We start from the raw sequence: 13227 nt of genomic DNA, 5'->3' as shown, positions 1-13227 counted from the left end.
CGACAAACGCCGCACGAAGGTAGAAGAAGATGAACAGAATTTCCGGGCGACGAACGCCCCGGCCGCCGAACGGCCTGTATGTTGGCTTCTATTCAACTCACCTACTCAAACACACATACATGAAGGTACACACGCACACACGCAGCACAACCCCGGAAGAACTCTCACATCAACCGGGCGCATACCACGGTCCCAACAGAGACTACATCTTCCTTAGGCCCCTCCCCCTCGGCTCGGCATATACCGTCACGGTGGCGCGGCAACAGACCGGCGCACTACATTAATACACAGAGGGGGGGGGGGGTGTGTGTGTGTGTTATATAGGCTGGCTCAGGCTACGCCTCGCGCTCGCCCCCACTCCGCCTGCGCATGCACGCAATCCGCCTGGCACGGTCACACCCACGTCGCGTCCATTCGTGCATGACGTGAGCTGGCCACCAACGGATCCTGCATGCATGCACGATACACACAACTAATTGACCCACTAATCTCTCCACTCGAAGCTGCATGCACACACACGCACTGCCTAACCAACTGGAGACTAACTCTAAGTCATGATTATTCTAACAGACTCATGGAGACACACTTTGGTCAACTGCTCAGACGAGGTGATGGTTGAACATATGTGTGCGAATCAGGATGGCAATGCAAAAACTGGCTTTCTGCTATGCACGATTCTCTATCCCAGGACGAGTTCATCCGCATGGTGGTGACTCTTTGGGCAATTTGGGGGCGAGGAGAAAGCTGTCGATTCTCTATCTCAGGACGAGTTCATCCACATGATGGTGACTCTTTGGGCAATTTGGGGGCGAGGAGAGAAGCTATCTATGAGGATATCTTCCAACGTCCACTTTCAACTCATCCTTTTGTTGTATCATTCCTCTCGGAGCTACAACAATTACAGAAGCTAAGAACACCCAACACAACTGAGGATACATCATCGAGACCAAAGGAGTAGATTGCCCCGCCGGCGGGATTGGCCAAGTTTAACATATAGACACCGCAGTCGCAAAGAATTTAGGAGTTGATGCAATGGCCGTAGTGAATCAAGATCATAATGGAGTTTATATGGGTGCTTCGGTGATTTTCTTCAGGGGATTACGAACCTTGCAACATTCGAGGCATTTGCTATCAGGGAAGCTCTCGCACTAGCCGAGGATCTAAATTCTAGAAGAATACATGTCGCTTCAGACTGCAAAGTGGTGCTGGAAGACATCAAGAAATGCAGTGCGTCCAGCTACGGCGCAATCATACATGAAATCATAGAACACTAGTATATTTAGTTTGTGTGATTTCGTTCACGAATTTCGGAGCTCGTATCTCGTGGCTCACAACCTAGCGAAGCATGCTTTATATTTAAGGGTTGGCGGGCATGTCTGGTTAGGCCTACCCGGTGATCTTGTTTTCATCCTTATAAACATTGCGACACATAAAATCTTCACATGATTGTCTAAAAGAAGTAATCGCGTAAGAAGAAATTTCCTAGGCATTTTCTATTCCGCTCTTGTGACGCCGATTACTTTGGTGATCATACATAGCGCACACACCACCGTGTTGGGAAACGTAGCATGCAATTTCAAAAAATTTCCTACGCTCACGCAAGATCTATCTAGGAGATGCATAGTAACGAGAGGGGGAGAGTGTGTCTATGTACCCTCGTAGACCGAAAGCGGAAGCGTTTGACAACGCGGTTGATGTAGTCGAACTTCTTCTAGCTCCGACCGATCAAGCACCGAACGTACGGCACCTCTGAGTTCTGCACACGTTCGACGCGATGACGTCCCTCGCCTTCTTCATCCAGCAAGGTGTCGAGGAAGTAGATGAGTTTCATCAACACGACGGCGTGGTGACGGTGATGGTGAAGTGATTCTCGCAGGGCTTCGCCTAAGCACCGCAAAACTATGACCGGAGGTGTAAACTGTGGAGGGGGGCGCCGCACACGGCTAACGATTGTTGTTATGTGTGCTAGGCGCCCCCTCCCCACGTATATATAGGTGGGAGGGGAGGAGAGGCAGCCATGGGGCGCCCCAAGTAGGAGGAATCCTACTTGGGGTCCTCCCCAATTCGGCCTTGCCCCTTTCCTTATTTCCGGAGGGGGGGGGGGGGGAGGGAAGAGGAAGGAGAGAAGGACAGGGGGGCCGAACCCCTTCTTTCCCTTCTCCAATTCGGCCTCCTTCCTTGGGGGGGGGGGGGGCACCCCTTGTGGGCTGGTGTGCTCCCGTCCTATGGCCCGTATCTTTCCCCCGGGGGTTCCGGTAACCCCCGGTACTCTGATAAATACCCGATACTATCCGGAACACTTCCGGTGTCCGAATACTATCATCCTATATATCAATCTTTACCTCTCAACCATTTCGAGACTCCTCGTCATGTCCGTGATCTCATCCGGGACTTCGAACAACATTCGGTCACCAAATCACATAACTCATATAATACTAAATCGTCATCGAACGTTAAGCGTGCGGACCCTACGGGTTCGAGAACTATGTAGACATGACCGAGACACCTCTCCGGTCAATAATCAATAGCGGAACCTGAATGCTCATATTGGCTCCTACATATTCTACGAAGATCTTTATCGGTCAAACCGTTATGACAACATACGTTATTCCCTTTGTCATCTGTATGTTACTTGCCCGAGATTCGATCGTCGGTATCCACATACCTAGTTCAATCTAGTTACCGGCAAGTCTCTTTACTCGTTCCGTAATACATCATCCCGCAACTAACTCATTAGTCACTTTGCTTGCAAGGCTTCTTATGATGTGTATCACCGAGAGGGCCTAGAGATACCTCTCCGATACTCGGAGTGACAAATCCTAATCTCGATCTATGCCAATCCAATAAACACCTTCGAAGATACCTGTATAGCATCTTTATAATCACCCAGTTACGTTGTGACGTCTGATAGCACACAAGGTATTCCTCCGGTATCCGGCAGTTGCATAATCTCATAGTCGAAGGAATATGTATTTGACATGAAGAAAGCAATAGCAATAAAACTAAACGAGCAATATGCTAAGCTAACGGATGGGTCATGTCCATCACATCATTCTACTAATGATGTGATCCCGTTATCAAATGACAACTCATGTCCATGGTTAGAAAACCTTAATCATCTTTGATCAACGAACTAGTCTAGTAGAGGCTCACTAGGGACACAGTGTTTGTTTATGTATTCACACATGTATTTGGCTTTCTGATCAATACAATTCTAGCATGAATAATAAACCTTTATCATGAATAAGGAAATATAAAATAACAACTTTATTATTGCCTCTAGGGCATATTTCCTTCACACCGATCAACTGGGTTGGCCCATAAGCGTGAACCGCTTATGTTTCATGTGTAGCTTTCTGGCCAGTTTTGAGAAGCTTAGCTTCCCACCATTTTATGTCTTTTCTTTACTTTTTTTTCATTTTAATATTTTGCACCTTTCTCAAATATGTTTTTTTAAATCATGAACAATTGGAAAATTGTGTTAGTGACTTCTTTATCAATGTTTTTTCAAATTTGCGAACAACTTATAATATCTATGAATAATTTCAAATTAGTGAACCTTTTCAAATTAGTGAACATTTTCTTAATTCACAAACATTTTTTTGATTTTCTGAAATTTGGAAATTCATGAATTTTTTTGAAATCAACAAATATATTTTCAAATCTGCAATTTTAAAAAAAATCCATAAATCTTTTCAAAGCTGTGAACTTTTTAAAATCTATGAACCTTTTCAATTCCATGTACTTTTTAAAATTCATTTTCTTCTCAAATTCATGAAAGTTTTTGAATTTCATGACTTTTTCAAATTTATGATTTTTTTCAAACCTTGAATTTTTTAAGGATGGTGATTTTTTTTCAAAAGTCAACGGTTGACCGGTTAACCATGGATGTAGCGGACCGAGCCAGCCAGGTCAACGAACGAACAGTTGACCATGCAAACAACGCGTGTTGGGCCAGCCCATGCAAGCGGCCACGCGCGCTATGTTTCAGAAACTCACACTCCAAATAAAGGAGGGCTCAATTTTCTCCGGACCACTAATTAAGGTATACCCTTTCAAAGGTCACACTACCTTTCACTAGCGCTGACAAATGGTAGACTGCATGTGCACCACTTATTTAACATGGGAGTTTTCTCTTCTTTTGTAGATGTATATTTTTTGAATCGATTTATCTCTTGAATAGTGCATCCAAATCATGAACTGTTTTCATTGTTGTCGAGATTTGCAAAACTTGATCTCATGTTAATAGCTTTGGATGAATTTTTTTCATGAAGAAATAAAAAAAAGGAAAAAGATGTAAATAAAAAACCAATAACCAAAAAATAAAACCGAATCAGAACAAGGAAAAGCAACCAAATAAAAAACCAAAACCCAGAAGCACAATTGTTATTTTTCCAAAAATAACAATTGGGAAGCACAATTGTACTTTCCTTTTATCAGGAACCACAGGTCGTGCTTCTCCTTTTTAGGGAAGCAGAGATGTGCTTTTGGGGAAAAGAACAACCATGCTTCTTGTGCAAGAACATGGTTGTTCTTCTCACAGAAGCACAATTGTGCTTCCTAAAAGCACATGTGTGCTTCTCATGGAAGCATGGGCTATGCTTTTCCCTTTTCAGTAGAAGCACATGCTTCTCGCGGAAAACTACTTTTTTCTCAAAAAAATATTTTCCTCCAAAATCTAAGGAAAACCAGGCAAAAACCGAAGTAAAAAACCTTGAAAAAACCCATCTAAAATTCAAAAACGCGTAAAAAGACAAAATCTAGAGGGAACGCCCAACGTGCAACACGTGGCGGCAGCTAAGTGCACCACTTACTACGCTCCCAGAAAGTAAAGACCTTTACGAGAATCAATAGTTAGTTGCTCCCTAGTTTCGTATTTGTCCCTATGTGTGACAAGATGTAACCCAAACGCTCAGAACGATCATCCATGGGCTAGCCCAGTGGCGAAGCCACACTTAAGCTGGGTAGTCAATTGACTACACATCTTATGGCAAAAACTACAAATATCAAGTAGAAATTATGCCAAAAAATATTATAAATGCATATACTTGACTATACAACATTCAATTGACCACACATGATTGGATTTCTGGCACCGCCACTGGGCTAGCCCAATTAAACATGTGGAGACGCGATATTGAGGGTAACTATTTTCCTTTTTTCGTTTCATCTCTATTTTAGGTGGTCTTTCTTTCGATAATTTCTTTTTATCCTTTACCTCTTTTAGAAATCATATTTTACAAAATTTAGAATGATTTTAGGAATACATGAATAATTATAAAATTCATGAACATTTTTGAAAACACACGAGCATTTTTAAAATTTATGAATATTTTTTAATTGGTGAACATACTTGAATTCAGGAGCATATTTAAAGTACCCCGAACATTTTTTTTGCAAATTCGTGGGAATGTTTAAAATTAAGCATTTTTAAAATATGACACGAATAATCCCTTAGTTCACTTTTTCTCGAGAAAACCGACTAGAAAACTAGAAGACGAAAGGGAAGCTATGCCCTATGCGCTCCGCCAATAACTGGCAATGAGCGACGTAGAGGGGGCCTCCATAAGGGGTCATTGCGCTGGCGCGGGCTTATTGTCGGCCTGTCGGGGGATTTAACACGAGCGCCCTACTCATGTCGGGCGGCCACACGTTTTTCTGAGGAGCTGCATGAACACAAAGAAGAGTTTCATGGTGGGGCCCACACGTGCAAAAATTTCATATTTTTTTCTATGCAACGTTCATCACAATTCTGAATATTTAATATTTCTATAAGTTCAAGTTTTCAAAAGTTCAATTTCGGAAAGTTGAATTTTACTTCACCTAGTTTGTTCTCAAAAGAAGAAAAAAAAACCTCAGTTTTGTTTACTTAACCTATTATCTTAAAGTCAATATTTTTGAAGTTTGAGCAAGGTTACAGAAAAAATATCACCATTCAGGATACCGAATATGTATCATTAGATCCATCATGTAATATATTTTCATATTGTATGTACTCCCTCTGTAAACTAATATAAGAGTGTTTAGATCACTATTTTAGTATTCTAAACGTTCTTATATTAGTTTACGGAGGGAGTATTTGGTACTCCCTCCGTTTCGAATTATAAGATATTTTCAATATTTGAAACTGGACTACGTACGGACTGAAATGAATGAACAAACACACTAAAACATGTCTATATTCATTCGATTCAGAAAAATGTTAGAACATCTTATAATTTAGAACCGAGGGAGTACTGTTCATATTTTAATGTAAGACTATTAGTACAAAGTTTAACTAAGACAACACTAATTATAATGCTTAACACTTTGACAGGACAGGTACTCCCAGCTACAGTTTAAAAAAAAGAAACACCTACATGATTTCCTTGGTCTCCACATCACCTAATACAGAAAGGATAACAGAGCACGTACACGTACGTGTATTACATTATTCTCTGCATCAGGCCGAATATCTACAAAACCTTCCCATGCACTACACCCAGACTGCACCTGCATGACGAAGCAGCGGGACAAGCTTGCCGCTGAGGTGAAGGGACATGACCTTGTCGGTGCATCCGACGAGCCTGCCGCCGATGAACACCGCCGGCACGGCAGGGTTCCGGCCGATGAGCCGCGCCAGCGCCTTCTCCATCTCCTTCCCCCTAGGTTCCTCGTCCAGTTCCACCACCGTCGGGTTCGCCCCGAGATCCCGGAGTAGGCTCGTCATCGTGTGGCACATGCAGCAGGAGCTCATGCCGAAGATCACCACTGCCCGCCGCCCCGCTAGCTTCGTCACCTGCTCCATCAGGCCGGCCAGGTCTTCAGTGTTAGTGCTAGAGAGCTTAATTTGTAGCTAAGCTTGCTCTCGTATACGAGGCTTTGACTTTTGAGTTGTGCTCGCTTGCTTAGAGTTGGGCACAGGGCGCGTTGCATATATAGCCATGGAAATGTGCACCGGCAGGATTATCTTCGAGCAATTTGACCGGAAAAAGGTGATACGGGAGCGTTCGGACAAATGCCGAGCTCCTTTGCACCACTCAGTGTCGTCTGTGGACTGTGGAGTATCGAATTTCTGGATGGCAATGGCGATGCGGCGACCTGATGCCAAAGGGGCCAAGATGCAATGGATTATATTGTGGATAAGGCATGGAGCTCTGACTTTTAGTAAATTCTCTTCTATCCCCTATTCGACAAGTCAGATGAGAGAGACATGGAGAGAGATCCTGCTGAGATCATATAGACCTTTGTTGATGGCGTCCGCCCAAAATCGCATTGAGGCCTTGTACTTATTAAGCATGATACCATTTTAATGAGCATCTGATTCTTCCTCTCCACCACTCCATTTTGTTGTGGAGTATAAGCTGCGAAGAACTTATGGTTGATGCCATAATCATCAAGAAATTCTTAGATATCTCCATGCCACTTTCACTTCTCACGTGCTTAATAGTGACTTCATATTCATTTTGAGCCTTCTAGGCGAAATGTTTCAAGATTTCCTGGGTTCTGAAATTGTTCTCGAAAAAGAATACTCGGGTGAATCGGGGAAAATCATAGAAAATGACGAGTCCATAGTGGTTGGCACCGAAGCTAGAGCAGTTCTGCGGGCCGAACATGTCCATGTGAAGAATTTCGAGTGGCCTTGTCATGGTTAGTCTTCACAGAATGCGATTTCTTCATGAGCTTGTCAGCTTCACATGCAGTCATGCACCACAGAGGCGATCTTTATCGAATTTAAGGCAATTCCTACGATGTGCTTTTTCTTCAGCAAAGTCTGCAAGTTTCCTGCACCTGCATGGCCAAGCCTTCAGTCCCACAACCAACAATCTGTAGTCTTTGCGGGCAAACATGTGATAACTGTTGGACCCTTAGAGAAATCCACAATATATAAATCACATTTTCTAACACCTTCAAAGACAAGGTGTTATCATTTTTCATGATAACCACACATCTAGATTTTGTGAATAAGACCATCATTTCCATATCACAAAGCTTTGAAATGGACATTAGATTCAATCCAAGAGATTGAACAAGCATGACCTTATCAATATGTTTCTCTTCAGATATGACAACTTAACCTAACTCAATTACCTTAACTTTGTTGGTGTCGCCAAAAGTGATATGCTTCTGTGAGGAAGTAATCAATTTAAGATCGACGAATAAACTTCTATGTCCGGTCATATTATTAGTACATCTATTATGTTAGGGAACGTAGCATGCAATTTCAAAAAATTTCCTACACTCACGCAAGATCTATCTAGGAGATGCATAGCAAAGAGAGGGGGAGAGTGTGTCCACGTACGTAGACCGAAAGCGGAAGCGTTAGCTTAACGCGGTTGATGTAGTCGAACGTCTTCTCGATTCAACCGATCAAGCACCGAACATACGGCACCTCCGAGTTCCGCACACGTTCATCTCGATGACGTCCCTCAAACTCTTGATCCAGCAAAGTGTCGAGGGAGAGTTCCGTCAGCACGACGGCATGGTGACGGTGATCGTGAAGTGATCCGCGCAGGGCTTTGCCTAAGCACTACGTGAATATGACCGGAGGCGTAAACTATGGAGGGGGGCGCCGCACACGGCTAACAATGTTTGTTGTGTGTTCTAGCGGTGCCCCCCACATATATATAGGTTGGAGGGGAGGAGAGGCAGCCAAGGGGGCGCCCCAAGTAGGAGGAATCCTACTTGGGGTCCTCCCAATTCGGCCTCCCCCTTTCCTATTCCTATTCGGAGTAGGAAGGGAAGAGGGGGAAGGGGGAATCCTATTCCCTTTTCCCTTTCCTTCTTCCCCTTTCTTTCTCCAATTTGGCCATGTTGGAAATATGCCCTAGAGGCAATAATAAAATGGTTATTATTATATTTCCTTGTTCATGATAATTGTCTATTGTTCATGCTATAATTGTGTTATCCGGAAATCGTAATACATGTGTGAATACATAGACCACAACATGTCCCTAGTGAGCCTCTAGTTGACTAGCTCGTTGATCAACAGATAGTCATGGTTTCCTGACTATGGACATTGGATGTCATTGATAACGGGATCACATCATTAGGAGAATGATGTGATGGACAAGACCCAATCCTAAGCATAGCACAAGATCGTGTAGTTCGTTTGCTAGAGCTTTTCCAAATGTCAAGTATCATTTCCTTAGACCATGAGATTGTGCAACTCCCGGATACCATAGGAGTGCTTTGGGTGTGCCAAACGTCACAGCGTAACTGGGTGGCTATAAAGGTGCACTACGGGTATCTCCGAAAGTGTCTGTTGGGTTGGCACGAATCGATACTGGGATTTGTCACTCCTTATGACGGAGAGGTATCTCTGGGCCCACTCGGTAATGCATCATCATAATGAGCTCAATGTGACCAAGTGTTTGGTCACGGGATCATGCATTATGGTACGAGTAAAGTGACTTGCCGGTAACGAGATTGAACAAGGTATTGGGATACCGACGATCGAATCTCGGGCAAGTAACGTACCGATTGACAAAGGGAATTGTATACGGGATTGATTGAATCCTCGACATCGTGGTTCATCCGATGAGATCATCGTGGAACATGTGGGAGCCAACATGGGTATCCAGATCCCCCTGTTGGTTATTGACCGGAGAGTCGTCTCGGTCATGTCTGCATGTCTCCCGAACCCGTAGGGTCTACACACTTAAGGTTCGGTGACGCTAGGGTTGTAGAGATATTAGTATGCGGAAATCCGAAAGTTGTTCGGAGTCCCGGATGAGATCCCGGACGTCACGAGGAGTTCCGGAATGGTCCGGAGGTGAAGAATTGTATATAGGAAGTCCAGTTTCGGCCACCGGGAAAGTTTCGGGGGTCACCGGTTTTGTACCGGGACCACCGGAAGGGTCCCGGGGGGTCCACCGGGTGGGGCCACCTATCCCGGAGGGCCCCATGGGCTGAAGTGTGAGGGAACCAGCCCCTGGTGGGCTGGTGCGCCCCCCTTGGGCCTCCCCCTGCGCCTAGGGTTGGAAACCCTAGGGGTGGGGGGCGCCCCACTTGGCTTGGGGGGCAAGCCACCCCCTTGGCCGCCGCTCCCCCTTGGAGATTGGATCTCCTAGGGCCGGCGCCCCCCCAGGGGCCCTATATAAAGAGGGGGGAGGGAGGGCAGCCGAACCCAAGCCCCTGGCGCCTCCCTCTCCCTCCCGTGACACCTCTCCCTCTCGCTGAGCTTGGCGAAGCCCTGCCGAGATCCCCGCTGCTTCCACCACCACGCCGTCGTGCTGCTGGATCTCCATCAACCTCTCCCTCCCCCTTGCTGGATCAAGATGGAGGATACGTCTTCCCAACCGTACGTGTGTTGAACGCGGAGGTGCCGTCCGTTCGGCGCTCGGTCATCGGTGATCTGGATCACGACGAGTACGACTCCATCAATCCCGTTCACTTGAACGCTTCCGCTCGCGATCTACAAGGGTATGTAGATGCACTCTTTTCCCTCTCGTTGCTAGAAGACTCCATAGATTGTTCTTGGTGATGCGTAGAAATTTTTTAATTTCTGCAACGATCTCCTTCAGTGGTATCAGAGCCAGGTTTATGCGTAGTTTCTATGCACGAGTAGAACACAAACTTGTTGTGGGCGTAGATGTTGTCAATTTTCTTGCCACTACTAGTCTTATCTTGTTTCGGCGGCATCGTGGGATGAAGCGACCCGGACCGACCTTACACGTACGCTTACGTGAGACAGGTTCCACCGACTGACATGCACTAGTTGCATAAGGTGGCTAGCGGGTGTCTGTCTCTCCCACTTTAGTCGGATCGGATTCGATGAAAAGGGTCCTTATGAAGGGTAAATAGAAATTGGCATATCACGCTGTGGTTTTGGCGTAGGTAAGAAACGTTCTTGCTAAGAAACCTATAGCAGCCACGTAAAAAACTTGCAACAACAATTAGAGGACGTCTAACTTGTTTTTGCAGCATATGCCGTGTGATGTGATATGGCCAAAAGGATGTGATGAATGATATATGTGATGTATGAGATTGATCATGTTCTTGCAATAGGAATCACGACTTGCATGTCGATGAGCATGACAACCGGCAGGAGCCATAGGAGTTGTCTTAATTTATTTATGACCTGCGTGTCAACATATAACGTCATGTAAATTACTTTACTTTATTGCTAAACCGTTAGCCATAGTAGTAGAAGTAATAAATGACGAGACAACTTCATGAAGACACGATGATGGAGATCATGGTGTCATGCCGGTGATGACGATGATCATGGCGCGCCGAAGATGGAGATCAAAAGGAGCAAAATGATATTGGCCATATCATGTCACTATTTGATTGCATGTGATGTTTATCATGTTTGACATCTTATTTGCTTAGAACGACGGTAGCTTAAATAAGATGATCCCTCGCAATAATTTCAAGAAAGTGTTCCCCCTAACTATGCACCGTTGCGAAGGTTCGTTGTTTCGAAGCACCACGTGATGATCGGGTGTGATAGATTCTAACGCTCGAATACAACGGGTGTAAGCCAGATTTACACACACAATACACTTAGGTTGACTTGACGAGCCTAGCATGTACAGACATGGCCTCGGAACACGGAAGACCGAAAGGTCGAGCATGAGTCGTATAGAAGATACGATCAACATGAAGATGTTCACCGATGTTGACTAGTCCGTCTCACGTGATGACCGGACACGGCCTAGTTGACTCGGATCATGTTTCACTTAGATGACTAGAGGGATGTCTATCTGAGTGGGAGTTCATTGAATAATTTGATTATATGAACTTAATTATCATGAACTTAGTCTAAAATCTTTACAATATGTCTTGTAGATCAAATGGCCCACGCTAATGTTGCCCTCAACTTCAACGCGTTCCTAGAGAAAACCAAGCTGAAAGATGATGGCAGCAACTATACGGACTGGGTCCGGAACCTGAGGATCATCCTCATAGCTGCCAAGAAAGATTATGTCCTAGAAGCACCGCTAGGTGACGCACCCATCCCAGAGAACCAAGACGTTATGAATGCTTGGCAGCAGCGTGCTGATGATTACTCCCTCGTTCAGTGCGGCATGCTTTACAGCTTAGAACCGGGGCTCCAAAAGCGTTTTGAGCAACACGGAGCATATGAGATGTTCGAAGAGCTGAAAATGGTTTTCCAAGCTCATGCCCGGGTCGAGAGATATGAAGTCTCCGACAAGTTCTTCAGTTGTAAGATGGAGGAAAATAGTTCTGTCAGTGAGCACATACTCAAAATGTCTGGGTTACACAACCGCTTGACTCAGCTGGGAGTTAATCTCCCGGATGACGCGGTCATTGACAGAATCCTTCAGTCGGAGCTTTGTGATGAACTTCAATATGCAGGGGATGGAAAAGACCATTCCTGAGGTATATTCAATGCTGAAATCAGCGGAGGTGGAGATCAAAAAGGAACATCAAGTGTTGATGGTGAATAAAACCACTAAGTTCAAGAAAGGCAAGGGTAAGAAGAACTTCAAGAAGGACGGCAAGGGAGTTGCCGCGCCCGGTAAGCCAGTTGCCGGGAAGAAGCCAAAGAATGGACCCAAGCCTGAGACTGAGTGCTTTTATTGCAAGGGAAGTGGTCACTGGAAGCGGAACTGCCCCAAGTACTTAGCGGACAAGAAGGCCGGCAACACCAAAGGTATATGTGATATAGATGTTATTGATGTGTACCTTACCAGCACTCGTAGTAGCTCCTGGGTATTTGATACCGGTGCGGTTGCTCATATTTGTAACTCAAAGCAGGAGCTGCGGAATAAATGGAGACTGGCAAAGGACGAGGTGACGATGCGCGTCGGGAATGGTTCCAAGGTCGATGTGATCGCCGTCGGCACGCTACCTCTACATTTACCTACGTGATTAGTTTTAAACCTCAATAATTGTTATTTAGTGCCAGCTTTGAGCATGAACATTGTATCAGGATCTCGTTTAATTCGAGATGGCTACTCATTTAAATCCGAGAATAATGGTTGTTCTATTTATATGAGAGATATGTTTTATGGTCATGCCCCGCTGGTTAATGGTTTATTCTTAATGAATCTCGAACGTAGTGTTACACATATTCATAGTGTGAGTACCAAAAGATAGAAGGTTGATAATGATAGTCCCACATACTTGTGGCACTGCCGTCTTGGTCACATTGGTGTCAAGCGCATGAAGAAGCTCCATGCTGATGGACTTTTAGAGTCTCTTGATTATGAATCATTTGACACGTGCGAACCATGCCTCATGGGTAAGATGACCAAGACTCCGTTCTCCGGAACA

At 44.8% G+C, this 13227-nt stretch overlaps 1 protein-coding gene across 1 annotated transcript; it reads right to left on the bottom strand.

Annotated features, from left to right (window-relative positions):
- Positions 1 to 6237: 6237 nt before the first annotated feature.
- Positions 6238 to 6894, bottom strand: LOC109744551 (glutaredoxin-C1-like). Its single transcript, XM_020303705.4, has one exon. It carries the CDS (start codon positions 6785 to 6787, stop codon positions 6476 to 6478), a length of 312 nt encoding a protein of 103 aa, XP_020159294.1. The 5' UTR covers positions 6788 to 6894; the 3' UTR covers positions 6238 to 6475.
- Between the last annotated feature and the right edge of the window lie 6333 nt (positions 6895 to 13227).

The sequence above is a fragment of the Aegilops tauschii genome, chromosome 5 (genome assembly GCF_002575655.3).
Source record: "Aegilops tauschii subsp. strangulata cultivar AL8/78 chromosome 5, Aet v6.0, whole genome shotgun sequence".
NCBI classification, from domain to species: Eukaryota; Viridiplantae; Streptophyta; class Magnoliopsida; order Poales; family Poaceae; genus Aegilops; species Aegilops tauschii.
This window is presented reverse-complemented; position numbering and strand designations above follow the sequence as displayed.

Bases quoted from the DNA above. Each gene is read 5' to 3' on its own strand.
- LOC109744551 (XM_020303705.4), bottom strand. From the start codon at position 6,787: ATGGAGCAGGTGACGAAGCTAGCGGGGCGGCGGGCAGTGGTGATCTTC.